The sequence below is a fragment of the Chenopodium album genome, chromosome 22 (assembly GCF_948465745.1).
Source record: "Chenopodium album chromosome 22, dcCheAlbu1.1, whole genome shotgun sequence".
NCBI classification, from domain to species: domain Eukaryota; kingdom Viridiplantae; phylum Streptophyta; class Magnoliopsida; order Caryophyllales; family Amaranthaceae; genus Chenopodium; species Chenopodium album.
The window spans coordinates 27,604,185-27,617,047 of NC_137855.1; the positions used below are offsets into that span (position 1 = coordinate 27,604,185).

At 34.9% G+C, this 12,863-nt stretch overlaps 1 protein-coding gene across 1 annotated transcript; it reads left to right on the top strand.

The window, feature by feature from the left end:
• The first annotated feature begins 5,131 nt into the window (after positions 1-5,131).
• On the top strand, positions 5,132-11,703 carry LOC145604746 (26S proteasome non-ATPase regulatory subunit 14 homolog). Its single transcript, XM_081660684.1, has 6 exons — positions 5,132-5,371; positions 5,459-5,636; positions 8,677-8,758; positions 9,280-9,456; positions 9,543-9,710; positions 11,376-11,703. Exons 1-6 carry the CDS (start codon positions 5,239-5,241, stop codon positions 11,565-11,567), a joined length of 930 nt encoding a protein of 309 aa, XP_081516810.1. The 5' UTR covers positions 5,132-5,238; the 3' UTR covers positions 11,568-11,703.
• The last annotated feature ends 1,160 nt before the right edge of the window (positions 11,704-12,863 follow it).

The following is a 12,863-nucleotide window of genomic DNA, read 5'->3' on the forward strand; positions in this document are numbered from 1 at the left end:
AAAAATAATTTTCAAATTTCATACCTTTTATTTTGAAGCCTCTAATTGCATTGAATTGATATATTCTTGGGTTTTTAACACACTAACTTTCTATATAATGACTATTTCAAGTAATTATGCTTATGGGGTTATTTTATATACTTAAAACAAATTTCCAGATTTATTTACCCACTTTAAAGTTGCTATAATTTGATATAAAACACTATATTTTCATAATTCTAACACATAAACTTGTAGTTGGGATGTTGTACTACTAATTTTGACTAATGGGAGCAATTTAAAGGCTTTATTTTGATGATTTGAGAGGTTTTAAAGTAGTTTGGTATTGCTGTAAATTTATTTGTTTGGGTGTTGAGTTAGTTCTTGTTATTTGGTTTAGGAGAGTAGTTCGTAGAAGGTGACTTCTAGTTGCTAAAGTGGCCAACTAATTCGTTTATTCAAGGTACGTACGAATTACGAAACCTTGCCTTTAGAAGCATGTTTAGGAACGAAACGAGAACTTAGTATCATGAATAGAGAAGACAGGGAATAATTGTTTGGTTGTACATTGTGATATCTGTGTGATGTGCACTATATTACTTTGCAAATATTATTTATGCATTAACTTTGCAAGATGTGCTTAGAGGCAAAGGTATGTAAATATGTGGAATGATTTATTTATTACTCATTCATTATTATTGAAATAGAATGAGTAAAAGAAGAATTCATGTCTTATAAGACGAGGTTAAGGTTTTGGGGTGCCTTATGCACTCAAGGTGTTTACACACCGAGGTAGTAAAGGAATAAATGATAAATGTTGTTTTGTCACTAATAAATCAAGAATTGAAACCGGAAACTTGCCTTGCTTGATTTAATTGTGTTTGGAATGTTTGTATTGTTATGCATATGAGTCATCACCAAGTCTAAACCTGTAAATCACGTAAAGTGCAAGATGGATGAGCAATAAAACTCTGGATAAGTGCACTTCTGGAGTAATGACAATCAGGGGTTGGGGTACATGGGGTATTAGCCGTGTACTTTTCTCGAGGCCGTCTGATCTACGAGTCTCTTATTTCAAATATTTTTTTAAAAACTAGGAGTTAGGTGAGATCTCATACTAACTATGGTCACGGAGTCGCGCCCGTGGTCGTTGGATGTTTATTGATGTTTCCGAAAGGAGGCATGGGGTTTTCTTTATTGATGTTCCAAATGGAGCATGGGTTGGACAACCTTGTCTATTGCTTTAATCCAATGAATGATATAAAACGAGTTAACTACTATTAATTAGTGAAGTCCTAGTAAATTGATAGTCGAGTCGTGTGTTGAGTCTATAATTTAATGATGCATGATGATTGATTATTAGTAGCATGTTAGGTATTTCTTAATTTATTTCGCAGCTTGTATGTACTCAGCTTTGCTGATTGCGTGCTTTTGTGTGTGTCTTTCCTTGGTCATGGCCTTCGCCTTTCAATGACCCTGTCACGATCCAATTTTTAAACTTGTAATGTTGGGGAGCAGATTAACCACAGGTTCTTACACATGCAACATCCGCATCAGGGTTGTGGGATCTTTGAGTGGAGAGTTGTTTATTGTTCGCAGTTTATTTCTTTTCATAGGTTTGAATTTATTTTAAACTCGGTTTTATTTTTGTTCTACTTCTACTAGCTTGGATTTTGAATAAGGGCATTAACGGTTCCAACTTGTAGCACTTAATTTGGTTTTATTCGTTGGTTTTGAAATTTATTTATAACTGATTTAGTTTTTCGCTGCTAAATTCTGATATAGCCTTAACATTTGAACACGTGGCGGTAACACGCCAGTAATTCTCTTGAATTTTGTTCAGTGTATTCACAGGTTTAAAGAGAGCATTATTGGGGTGTTACAAAACATGTATGAACACGTTTTAGGCCTAATTAGTAATCCGGCAAGGCTCTAACATAACTTGGTCTCAAATATGGGTTTTAACTTACTTCATAATACTTTTCGTAGTCCATAAACAATTCAATTTTGATCTAGCATGAAGAACGGGTTTTTGTAACATCATCGCACTTCCTTTTCGGGACAAGAAGCCAAAAGTAGGTGTCTACAAATGTGAGTGGTGATATTATTGTTCTCTTATTGCTCTGCACAATGGTTCACTTGATTTTACTCCTCATTTTGCTCAAGTTCGTCATCTTGGTGTTTGATCCGGGTAGATACTTCGGTTGAATGTGTTTTGTAAAGCCAAGTAGGATTTATTGCTTTTAATAATGAAGTCATTATCCAAGGTTTGGTTTGAGTTTTATGTCATCTCTAGGATTGAGGTCAATTCCTTTTCAAGAGAGAGGGTTTGATGCGGGAGCATCATTGAAAACTACGAGTTGTGCGACTATATGTTCCATTTGGTGGCATTCATGGCTCCATTCTACTTTTGGATAACTTCTCTATGTTATGACGCGACTTAGGTGAATAAAATAATCCTTTTGTCTTGATTTCACAATTGATTGTTGAAGATAAAGAATGGGAACGAGGATTAGAGGGAAGAAGCTTATCAATATATGACGCAACTACTTCATTCAGCCATATCTCCTTCGTTACAAGGAATTTTTAGGTGATTCAAGTTGGAGGTGAAAGTAGAGTTTAAGAGCTTTCCAACAACTGGTTATATGCCAAATTTGAGAAGAAACGAAGAAGTTATGAACGTTTGAAGTTGAGCTGTCCAGGAGCAGAGGAGTTTGACCGAACCAAAGCATGTTCGACCGAACTTTCCAGGTAGTTTTAGACCTGATTTTAGCATCTTTACAGGAGTGGTCGAACTCTAAAAGTTCGACCGAACCTACCCACAAGTTCGACCGAACTTACCCAGAGTTCAGCCGAACCTTTTCCCGTTTTTATGTCAGTTTGTGCGAACTATTTAAGTTGTCTTAAGACGTTTTTGCATTTTAAATTTTGTTGAACTTTGCTTGATTTTGTAATCAAAGAGACTTTCTCTCTCTACCATAATCATTGTAATTATCTTGCTTTCTTTGTGATTGCTACCTTGTATCTTTGTGGTTACACCTTAATCCTAGCTTTACTTGGTGTTAGCTTTGATTAAGACTCCTATTTCATTTATCTTAGTGATTTTGAGATAGGTTTGCCTTATTTATTGCATTGAAATTTGTGCTTGTTTGAAAGCTTTTCCCTTTTACTTGTCTTTCCTTGGTTATTTCATATCATGGGCACCAAAATAAAAATAAAAAGTTTTAAATGGGTGCGAAAATTCAATTAGGGTCATTTTCGAGGTACCAAAATTCAAAATTTCCTATAATTTATTCGGAGTTTGATTTCCAATAGAATTATGATCGTCAAATATATCCGAACGTCTTTGAATTTGAATAGGATGAGGATTATCAAAAGAGAAGTATTATTCTATGTCAAACTCTTTGATCTTTATCTTTTTGGAAAAGATAAACTAGAACCTTCTAACTAGAACCTTCTACAAACTTTTAAAAGAGTCTTAGTAGATTTAGGATTAGGAGTTATGACATTTGGACCATCATATAATTATTGGGTCGTAGATAAGGTGAACCTAGGCTCATTTTGGGTTTGGTTTGGTATTTTTGCAATTAGTATTATGTGCACCATGGTGCACCTAGAAATAGGTGCACCACGACTATACTTTTGAACATTTAGTAAAAACAGTTGAACATTCTACAAAAAATGAACATTTAGTAAAAAGAATATGAACACGTCACAAAACTTGAACATAAACATGCAATTTTTATGTTCATATTTTATCAAGAAATGTTCATTTTGTATACATTGAATGTTCAGTTTCTATTACAAAACTATTGAATTATTACGAGTCAGCTCAAAATTTGTCTGACTCGTAATAATTCAAAATTTGCGATTGTTCAGATTTTTTTACTAAATGTTCAAAATTTGTTATTGTTCATATTTTTTTTACTAAAAGTTCAAAACTATAGGCGTGGTGCATTGCGATTGTTCAGATTTTTTTACTAGATGTTCAAAATTTTTGATGTTCAGATTTTTTTAACTAAATGTTCAAAATTCTTGATTGTTCAGATTTCTTTTACTAAATGTTCAAAAGTATAGACATGATGCATTGCAATTGTTCGGATTTTTTAACTAAATGTTCAAATTTTGTGATGTTCAGATGTTTTTACTACATGTTCAAAATTTGCAATTGTTCATATTTTTTACTAATTGTTCAAAAGTATAGGCGTGGTGCACCTAGAAATAGGTGCACCATGGTGCATCTTAAAATTTGCCGTATTTTTGCCACAACTTATTTGTTATTAGTCGGATTTGGGCTTATAAAATATTGTTGGAAAGCTCTTTTCAAGCCTCATCTAAATAAACAATAATTGGACCTAGATTATGGAGCAAAATAATCTGGTTTGGACATTATATAATTTGGACACGAAATGAAAGATTTTAAGGACACGAAATGAATGATTTTGGGTTTATAGACACGAAATGAATTATTTTGGATTAGGAATATGATCAAGGTTTAACGAAACTTTGCGAGACTCTTCAACTCTTTCACCGAACTCGTTAACAAAAATGTGAAAGGTATTGATTTTAGTAAGGAGAAGGGCCCTAACGAGCCGAAACCTCTCACTTCATTTTGACACCTCTACTTGTATGTAGGGGTGTTAAAAAATTTGGTCCGGACCGGGAAAATGGACTGGACCGGTTCGAGCCGACCCCGGACCAAACTAACCGGTCCAGTCTTCGGGCCAAGAAATTTATTTTCCCGGTTTTCGGTCCGGTCCAACACCCTATAAAAATCGGGCTTGGACCAGACTAGTTTTTTGCTTAAAATTATACATAAAACTTTTAATAATGATTAAGATTATCCTTAAAAGCTTGAAAAAAATTAGTCGTAGGAGATTTTTGTGCAAAACATACAAAAAAAAAAAAGACGTTAAAATAATGTTTTTCCTCTATTTTTTTTCCAAATTTCCAAAAATTCTTTAAATATAAAAATTCTAAAATCGGTCTAAATCGGTCTGGCCTGGGTTTTAGATCGGATTTTTCCGCTATATCCGGTTCAATCCTAGCTTGATCGGTCCGGTTTTCGGTTCTTGAACCAATTACGGCCCTACTTGTATAGTTTTGTATGTACGTATCCATTTAAGTGAAGTCGGAGTATTACCAGTTTCGTGCACAAAAAGAAAACACGATTCCGATCTCTCTCTCATTTCTCCTCTCTAAAAAACAAATCGAAACACATCCACCTCCTGATTTCCAGTAAACCAGAGAGAAAATACGATGGATAGACTCACCAGAATGTTCGCCGGCGCCGGAGGAGCACTCGGCCACCCACCTCCCGATTCTCCAACCCTCGACACTTCTGAACAAGTCTACATCTCCTCCCTCGCTCTCCTTAAGATGCTCAAACATGGTGATTTTATAAACCCTAATTTTAATTTTATAAGTTTGATTTGGGATTTTATGAATTTGGATTTTTAATTTTGAATTGGATTTGTAGGTAGAGCTGGTGTTCCAATGGAAGTAATGGGATTGATGTTGGGTGAATTTGTGGATGAGTATACTGTTAGGGTTGTTGATGTTTTTGCTATGCCGCAGAGTGGTACTGGTGTTAGTGTTGAAGCTGTTGACCATGTTTTCCAGACTAACATGCTTGATATGCTTAAGCAAACTGGAAGGTATTCTTTTCTTTTTTGTTTTGATTTTTTTAGGGTTTTTGTCTCGAATTGTGCTAGATTTTTCTAAATGTTGTTTAATTTTAGTAGATCTGCTTCTTTATTCTATCAACAGTAGTCTTATTGAAAGAATTGGGGTTTTGAAATTAGTAGACTTGTTTCGAAACAATTCATGTTATCGTACGATTCCTTATGACGATTCACGTTAGCCGACCCCAAATCATTTTGGGACTAAGGCTTTGTTGTTGTTGTTCGAAACAAATCAAACCTGTATATTTTGAAATTGGATATAAACTTTGAATATATTTGAGATGAATAGGTCTAAGGTACATAAAACAAGGCTGTAGGAGTGTGACTCACATTTTATGTCAACGATGGCGTGGATTCTATAAATTTGGAGTTTATGCAATCTCTGTGGTCTCTCTATGGTTTTGAGGTGGGAAAAAAATTGTGAAGATCCCTTCTTGAAAATGATTGATGATACAAATCAGAAGGTTGAAAGGGAAGAATGTTGTTCATTTTCATTTTCTCAAGTAGGTGTTAGACTGTTAGGTTAATGGAATACGATTTTGGCATTTCGCTAAGAATTTTAAGCTAGAAAGAGTATAATATGGCTGGTATGGCATTGCCTCCATATCTTTAAAAGTCTAGTTCTATGATCGGGATGGTTTGGATTATTGTTGAAGCTACTTGGAATTTTTTCAGAAGGTTCTAGTTCAGCATGATTTTTAAAACTTTGTATGGTTGTGTATATTAGAAATCCTTGCAGCAAGTATTATTGTTCCACTCTGCTGATAGATTTTAGTGGTTCTTGTCGTTAATTTTCTGCTGGTCTAAAATATTTCTAACTTTTGTGGATTGTTCTGCTGTTACCTACTGTATCATGGATATTATTTGTAAAATATGATGTTCATCCTTAAAATATAAACTTGTGGTGCTCGAAGTTTTTGTTCAATTATGCTAGATTTGTCTATTCTCGGTGTGGGTTCTCCTTCACTATCTAAGTGCAAATTATGTATGATAGGTTTTAATGCTGATTGTTGTAACCTACTTGTTATATATATATATTACTTTTATTCATGGATTATATTTATTTGTGCTGTTGAGAAACATAAACATTGTGTTCTGTTTTACTAGATTTCATGAGTGTGCTTTCTTAATTTCTTCGAATCGTTTTAAAGTATTTTGTCCTGAAGTAGAGGGAAAAAGCTAAAGAGAGATAGTAATAGCATCTGGTTTTGCTTCTTATTGAATTTCAACTTTTTATACTCGGGATGTTTTTAGTAAGACATGGGTTTATTAGAGGGTTGTTATGCTCCCTAGCTTTCATTTTAACATTTTCTGGTTCACTGTTTTAATGATCTAATTGCTGACTAAGCGCAAAACAAAAAAAAACAAAAAAAAAGAAGGAACTTAAAGCAATCCTTTAGCTATTGCATTCCGGGTGAAATGTTGTCTCCTTTACTTTGACCAAGATTGAAGAATTGATACCACCTTCTAGTGTTCTTGTGCTTTAGAATGAAGAGAGAGTCGTCGATTGTCTTCTCTTTGACCTAATTCTTGCTTACATACTTCACATATTATTGAATTACAATGCACACTTTTACGTTTTGCTACTATATTGTGTTAGTTTTCCCTATCATCTAGATCGGAGTTTATATGCCTTTTCTGGGCATGCTTGGATTAGGGCTTGCTTAGGTAATTGTTATGGACCTAAACGATACACTTGGAATGAGGTTAATTTTTTGGGCTCATACTTTTTACATGCATTAGAACATTACGGCATTCTCTCATAAGGGGTTAATCCCAAACATTCTTGCCTCCCCCATTCTTCTCTCAACAGCATCATTATTCCCTAGCAGTTGCCTTTATCTTGCACCACCACAGTTCTTTTCTCACCAGTGTTCTCTCATCGTTGCTGGTTCAAGAGCACATAATGGAATTTGATGGTTGAATTAAATCATCAAATCTCTAGGTTAACACTAAAAAACTATACCCCATAAATCACTTGGTAATAATTCAACTCATGATATTAACCTTATAATTGTACCTATATTTAGCCTAAGGGCATGCTTGGATTGGGTGTAATACATTAAGGGGGTAATAAAAGTCAAATTAAGCAAAATGAATGTGAGAATAGGGAAGAAGGAGATAGTGATGGTGTGAGTGTAAGAAGATTATGTAGTGATGGTATGGTTTGAGGTGAAGAAAGAGGAATCAATACCCTCATTTTGGGGGTAATAGTTACACTAGGGGGAGGGTGGGTAACTATTACCCTCATTATGAGAGTAATAATTCCTCCATCTCTCTCTTTTCCTCATGGCACAACTAGTTTATTTCATTTGGAAGCACCATGTCTCCTACAACAATACCTCTAATTACTTATGTTTTTTCAAGTTTGACTTTTATTACCCCCTTAATGTTTTACCCCCAATCCAAGCATGCCCTAAAAGGTAATGTATTAAGGGGGTGCTTTCCTCCTCTCTCCTTTCTTATTACACTTTCAACACTTCATCTCCCATGCAAGAGTTGCAACTACCTCTTATCACCTTCATTTTCTCTTGTCTGAATTTTATTACCCCTTTCAGGCATTTACCTATAATCCAAGCATGCCTTGAGGGATAGGTTATTACTCCCATCAGCTGCAACTTAATTCCAGGACTTACCCTTTCTTCTTCCAATTACACATGGGTTCTTTTCTCTTTGTATACAAATGATATCATGTGCGATAAGCTTGTTTGTTACATCCTTTAACTTGACTTTGTTAGCTATTTGGACCTTACCTTTGGGGATACTTCCTGTTTTCCTTTTATTTGGTGGATTATTTGTTTGCAACATATATCTTTATTACATTACAGCATTGATTCAATTAGGAAAGTGGTGTTTTTCAGTTTATGTTCTTTGCTACTGTATTCAATTTTTTTTTTTTTTTTTTGTATTTATTTATTTTATTTAATTAATTTATTTATTTTGTGTAGACACTGTATGCTTTTCATTCTTTCTGTGAATTAGCTGCGTTAAATATTTTTTCCTTGTTTTACAGGCCAGAGATGGTTGTTGGATGGTACCACTCGCATCCTGGATTTGGTTGCTGGCTTTCTGGCGTAGATATCAACACTCAACAGGTCTGAATAATTTTGTTTTAGCTTTAATTGGTCATTTGCTGCTAGTTATTGGCTTCTCTACATGTCCTCTGAACATGGTCCAGTCCCTGTGATTTCACAGCAGTTGTAAGGAGCTAGTCATTTGTTTTGGATGATGGTAGTGTTATACATTTATGGGCTTTGGAAGAATTTGTCAATGCATGGGATAGTAATTTGTTGTCCTCTCATGATTCTCCTCCATTTTTTGGTCCTGCTAGTGTTGATTGTTGGGTGTCTATAATCCAATTAGTCTGGATTATGGTGGATCGAAGTAGTGTTTCCCCTCTAATCTCCAATCTGCATATACATATGTGTCTTTTATGTGCCGTTAGTCTTCTGAGTTCTGGCAACTTTATTTACTGTTGACATTTGTCAATACTTCATTCAAACAATTAAATAGTTGTATCAACTCTGCTTTCTAGTATGTGCTTTATCTGTAACTATCTCATTAACAATAAGAAGGCTAGTTTTCAATAAGCTCTGTTTTTGCTTAATGACTGCAGAGTTTTGAAGCTTTAAATCAAAGAGCTGTTGCTGTAGTGGTGGATCCAATACAGAGTGTCAAGGGGAAGGTTGTTATTGATGCCTTCCGTTTGATCAACCCACAGACCATGATGCTTGGTCAAGAGCCTCGTCAGACAACATCCAACCTTGGGCATCTTAATAAACCATCTATTCAGGTGAGTGGGGACTAGATTTTGTATGGATACTTATATTTTGCATTTGACAATTATAGTTCTCTCTCTGATTGATATGTCCTTTCCAGGCATTGATCCATGGGCTGAACAGACATTACTATTCCATAGCCATCAACTACAGGAAGAACGAACTTGAGGAGAAGATGTTACTGAACCTTCACAAAAAGAAATGGACTGATGGATTGACACTTAAGAGATTTGATTCTCATTCTAAGACCAACGAACAGACTGTCCAGGTATGTAGGAATTTTGAGTTTAAGATATGTAGCAATTGCTCAATAACAAGCTTCACCAATTTTAAGTTATCCATAACACTATGGTTGGATAGAAATTATGAAGGGAAAGGGAAGGGAGAAAAGTCTAAAGAAGGGGAAGGAAATGAAGGAGAGAGGAGAGAGTGAGCTTAGATCTTTTCAAATCTTTTCAAAAATTGAAAGGATTTGGTTTATTTAAGGGGGAAAAAAATGGATCATTCCAATTTTTTTCAATACACTATCCAAACAAGGGATGACAATTTCCTTCATTTCTCTCTATCGAAACATAGTGCAACTGATGTTCTTTATGCCTTTTCAAAGTAAAGCTTACAAGAGTTGAACTGGCTAATAGCTAATATTATCATGCCCATCAAAGTGAAAGCTTACTGGAGAAGTCAAATGACTTATTGCATATTTTTTCTAGGAAAAAAAAAATGTTAGAGAATGAATCAATTGTTCTGTTAACAGGACATTGAGTTAGGATTTTTTTTTTTTTTTTTGGTCAAATCCCACCTTACATATACAAATTTCTTTTAGGCATTTTTGTGGGAGTAACATCACCTTTAAGCTCATCTAGTGTGGCCCCTAGTTGCTCACCATTCTAAATTGGCTGCTGATGGTGGTATTTATCATCATATTAGTGATATTACCTTGAGTTCACAAATTAGTGAGAACTGAGTGTAATATTTATCGTCATATTACCCTTAAGCTCACTTAATACAGTAGCATCACTTTAAATTAAAAAAATGTTTCAAAATGTAGTATGAACTAGTTAGTTTCAAAATGTGATATATATATTCTGAAGTAGTGGAGAAATGTTTTTGATAGGGGAGTTTTGCATATCACCTCCAATCTCTTAGGTATTAGTAGGGTTCAACCATCAGTTGGCATTTAGTGAGCTTAAATTAGAATGTGGTTTGAATTTTCAACCAATCATATATTGAACTAGTGTGCGGCTTGGGCGTTGCACCGGGTTACCACTTTGATTAAATTGTTTATTTATGAAATATATTATCATCCATTAGGCCATTATGTATGTAATGCGTAAATGTTAAACATAATGTTACTAATTAACAAAGAGTATAGTATAGAAAGAAATTTTTAATACTCTATTGTTTGAGAAATGTTGATTTAATTCCTCTTAATTGTTTTCAAATTGCTTGTCAGGTTTTCTTTTTAATTGGTGCATGTCATTTATACTTATATTTATTTGTATATATAACATGAATTATTATTTGCTAAGATGGTAAAGAGTTTGATCTTGTATCCTCAAGGTCTAGTGTTCAAAACCCATCAAATACTTTTTAATATTAAACTATCAATAAGACAATAATAGTTGGAATGATTTGTTAATTGGTAATGACATGTCATTAAGTGATGATGTGACGCAATGCTATGAGAGGGGAATGACGTGGAACATAAACGATTTTAGGAACGCTTTTTAATATATAAGTATAGATAATAAGATTTAACTTGATTGAGAATTATGTGTTTTCAAAAAAAAAAAAAAAAAAGGGTGGATTCAGGATTTGGAATGTCTCACTTGTCCAAGTTTTCACAAGCATTTCGTTCTTGCTACCTAACATTATGACATAACCTGTGCGAGGTATTCTAAAATTTGCTTACTGACATTCCAAAATTTTGCAGGAAATGCTGAATCTTGCGATAAAATATAACAAAGCTGTTCAGGAGGAGGATGAGTTGTCCCCAGAGAAGCTTGCAATTGCTAATGTGGGAAGACAAGATGCCAAGAAGCATCTTGAAGAACATGTCTCGAACTTGATGTCCTCTAACATAGTTCAGACATTGGGTACTATGCTAGACACTGTTGTATTCTGAAGTTTTACAATCTATGGACAATTTCTAGTTTTTTCACTTCCAACTTCTGTAATCACTGATCTATACCGCGCATTATGATTTTAATTTCACATTATTACAGTGAGTCAGAACATGGAGATATTGTGTTGGTTTTCTATGATTATTTCGCTAATCCTTGTTTTATGTTTTGTTGCCTACAAGCCATCTGCATGATTTTTAATTGCATATTTAGGATTTTTTTTTTACTTTTTCAAATGAGTATGTCATGTTGTTATTGAGGAAACCTAACAGTCTAATTATCTCTATCCTCACCCATACCTACGGATGATAATGAGTACGACTCGATTTAAAGGAAATAGTCCGATCCAAGTCCATTAAAAAATATTGAATCCATGTCCGAAAATAAGTCCGACTTTGAAAAGTTGGACCCTGGTGGAGTGGTGGTGGCTATCTAATGCTGCTTTTATGGTGGAATTTTAAAATTTCCATTAAAAAATATTGAATCCATGTCCGAAAATAAGTCCGACTTTGAAAAGTTGGACCCTGGTGGAGTGGTGGTGGCTATCTAATGCTGCTTTTATGGTGGAATTTTAAAATTTGTATTATAAGGAATCGTGGACTCATGGTTTCATGCGTACTTTTACATCTAAAAATGTACACTTTGCATTTACAATTGGAAAAATTAGAAAAAATAATCCCAACTTTCATCAATTTTTGTAGAATAATCTCAACTTTGGATTATACTGGAATAATCCGAACTTTAGGGGGTGTTCTTTTTCTTCAATTCCCTAACCGGTCAACAAAAGTCAATGACCTATTATACCAAGTCACTTGACACGTGGCAAACTCTGATTGGTCCAAAAATTAATAAAAAAATAAAAAAAAAAAACCAAAAAGTCAGAAAACCCAGCCAACCTCCCTCCCCCACCGTCCCCTCCCCTTCCCCCACCACCATACCCAGACCGCCACCCTTCCTCTCTCCGAACTGCCGCCTATCCCCCACCCCTTGCGTTGCCGTTTCTCCCCATTATATTCCCGAAACCCCTTCCTATTCCCCCACGGCCCAAGCAACCACCGAAACCCCAAGTTTGTAGGAATCGAAACCCCAAAACGCAACCACCGAAGGAGTTTCGCAAATTCAGGGGTGATTTAGGTGATTTCAGAATTAAGGGAGTGGTTTCAAGTGAGTTTCGTGACCGAATTTCACCCCACGCAACCAGCAAAATCACCCAAACCCCACGCAACCACCGTAACCCTTAATCGCATCCCTAAAACCCCTAAATTGCAGCCACCAATCAAAAACCCATCAACGAAAAC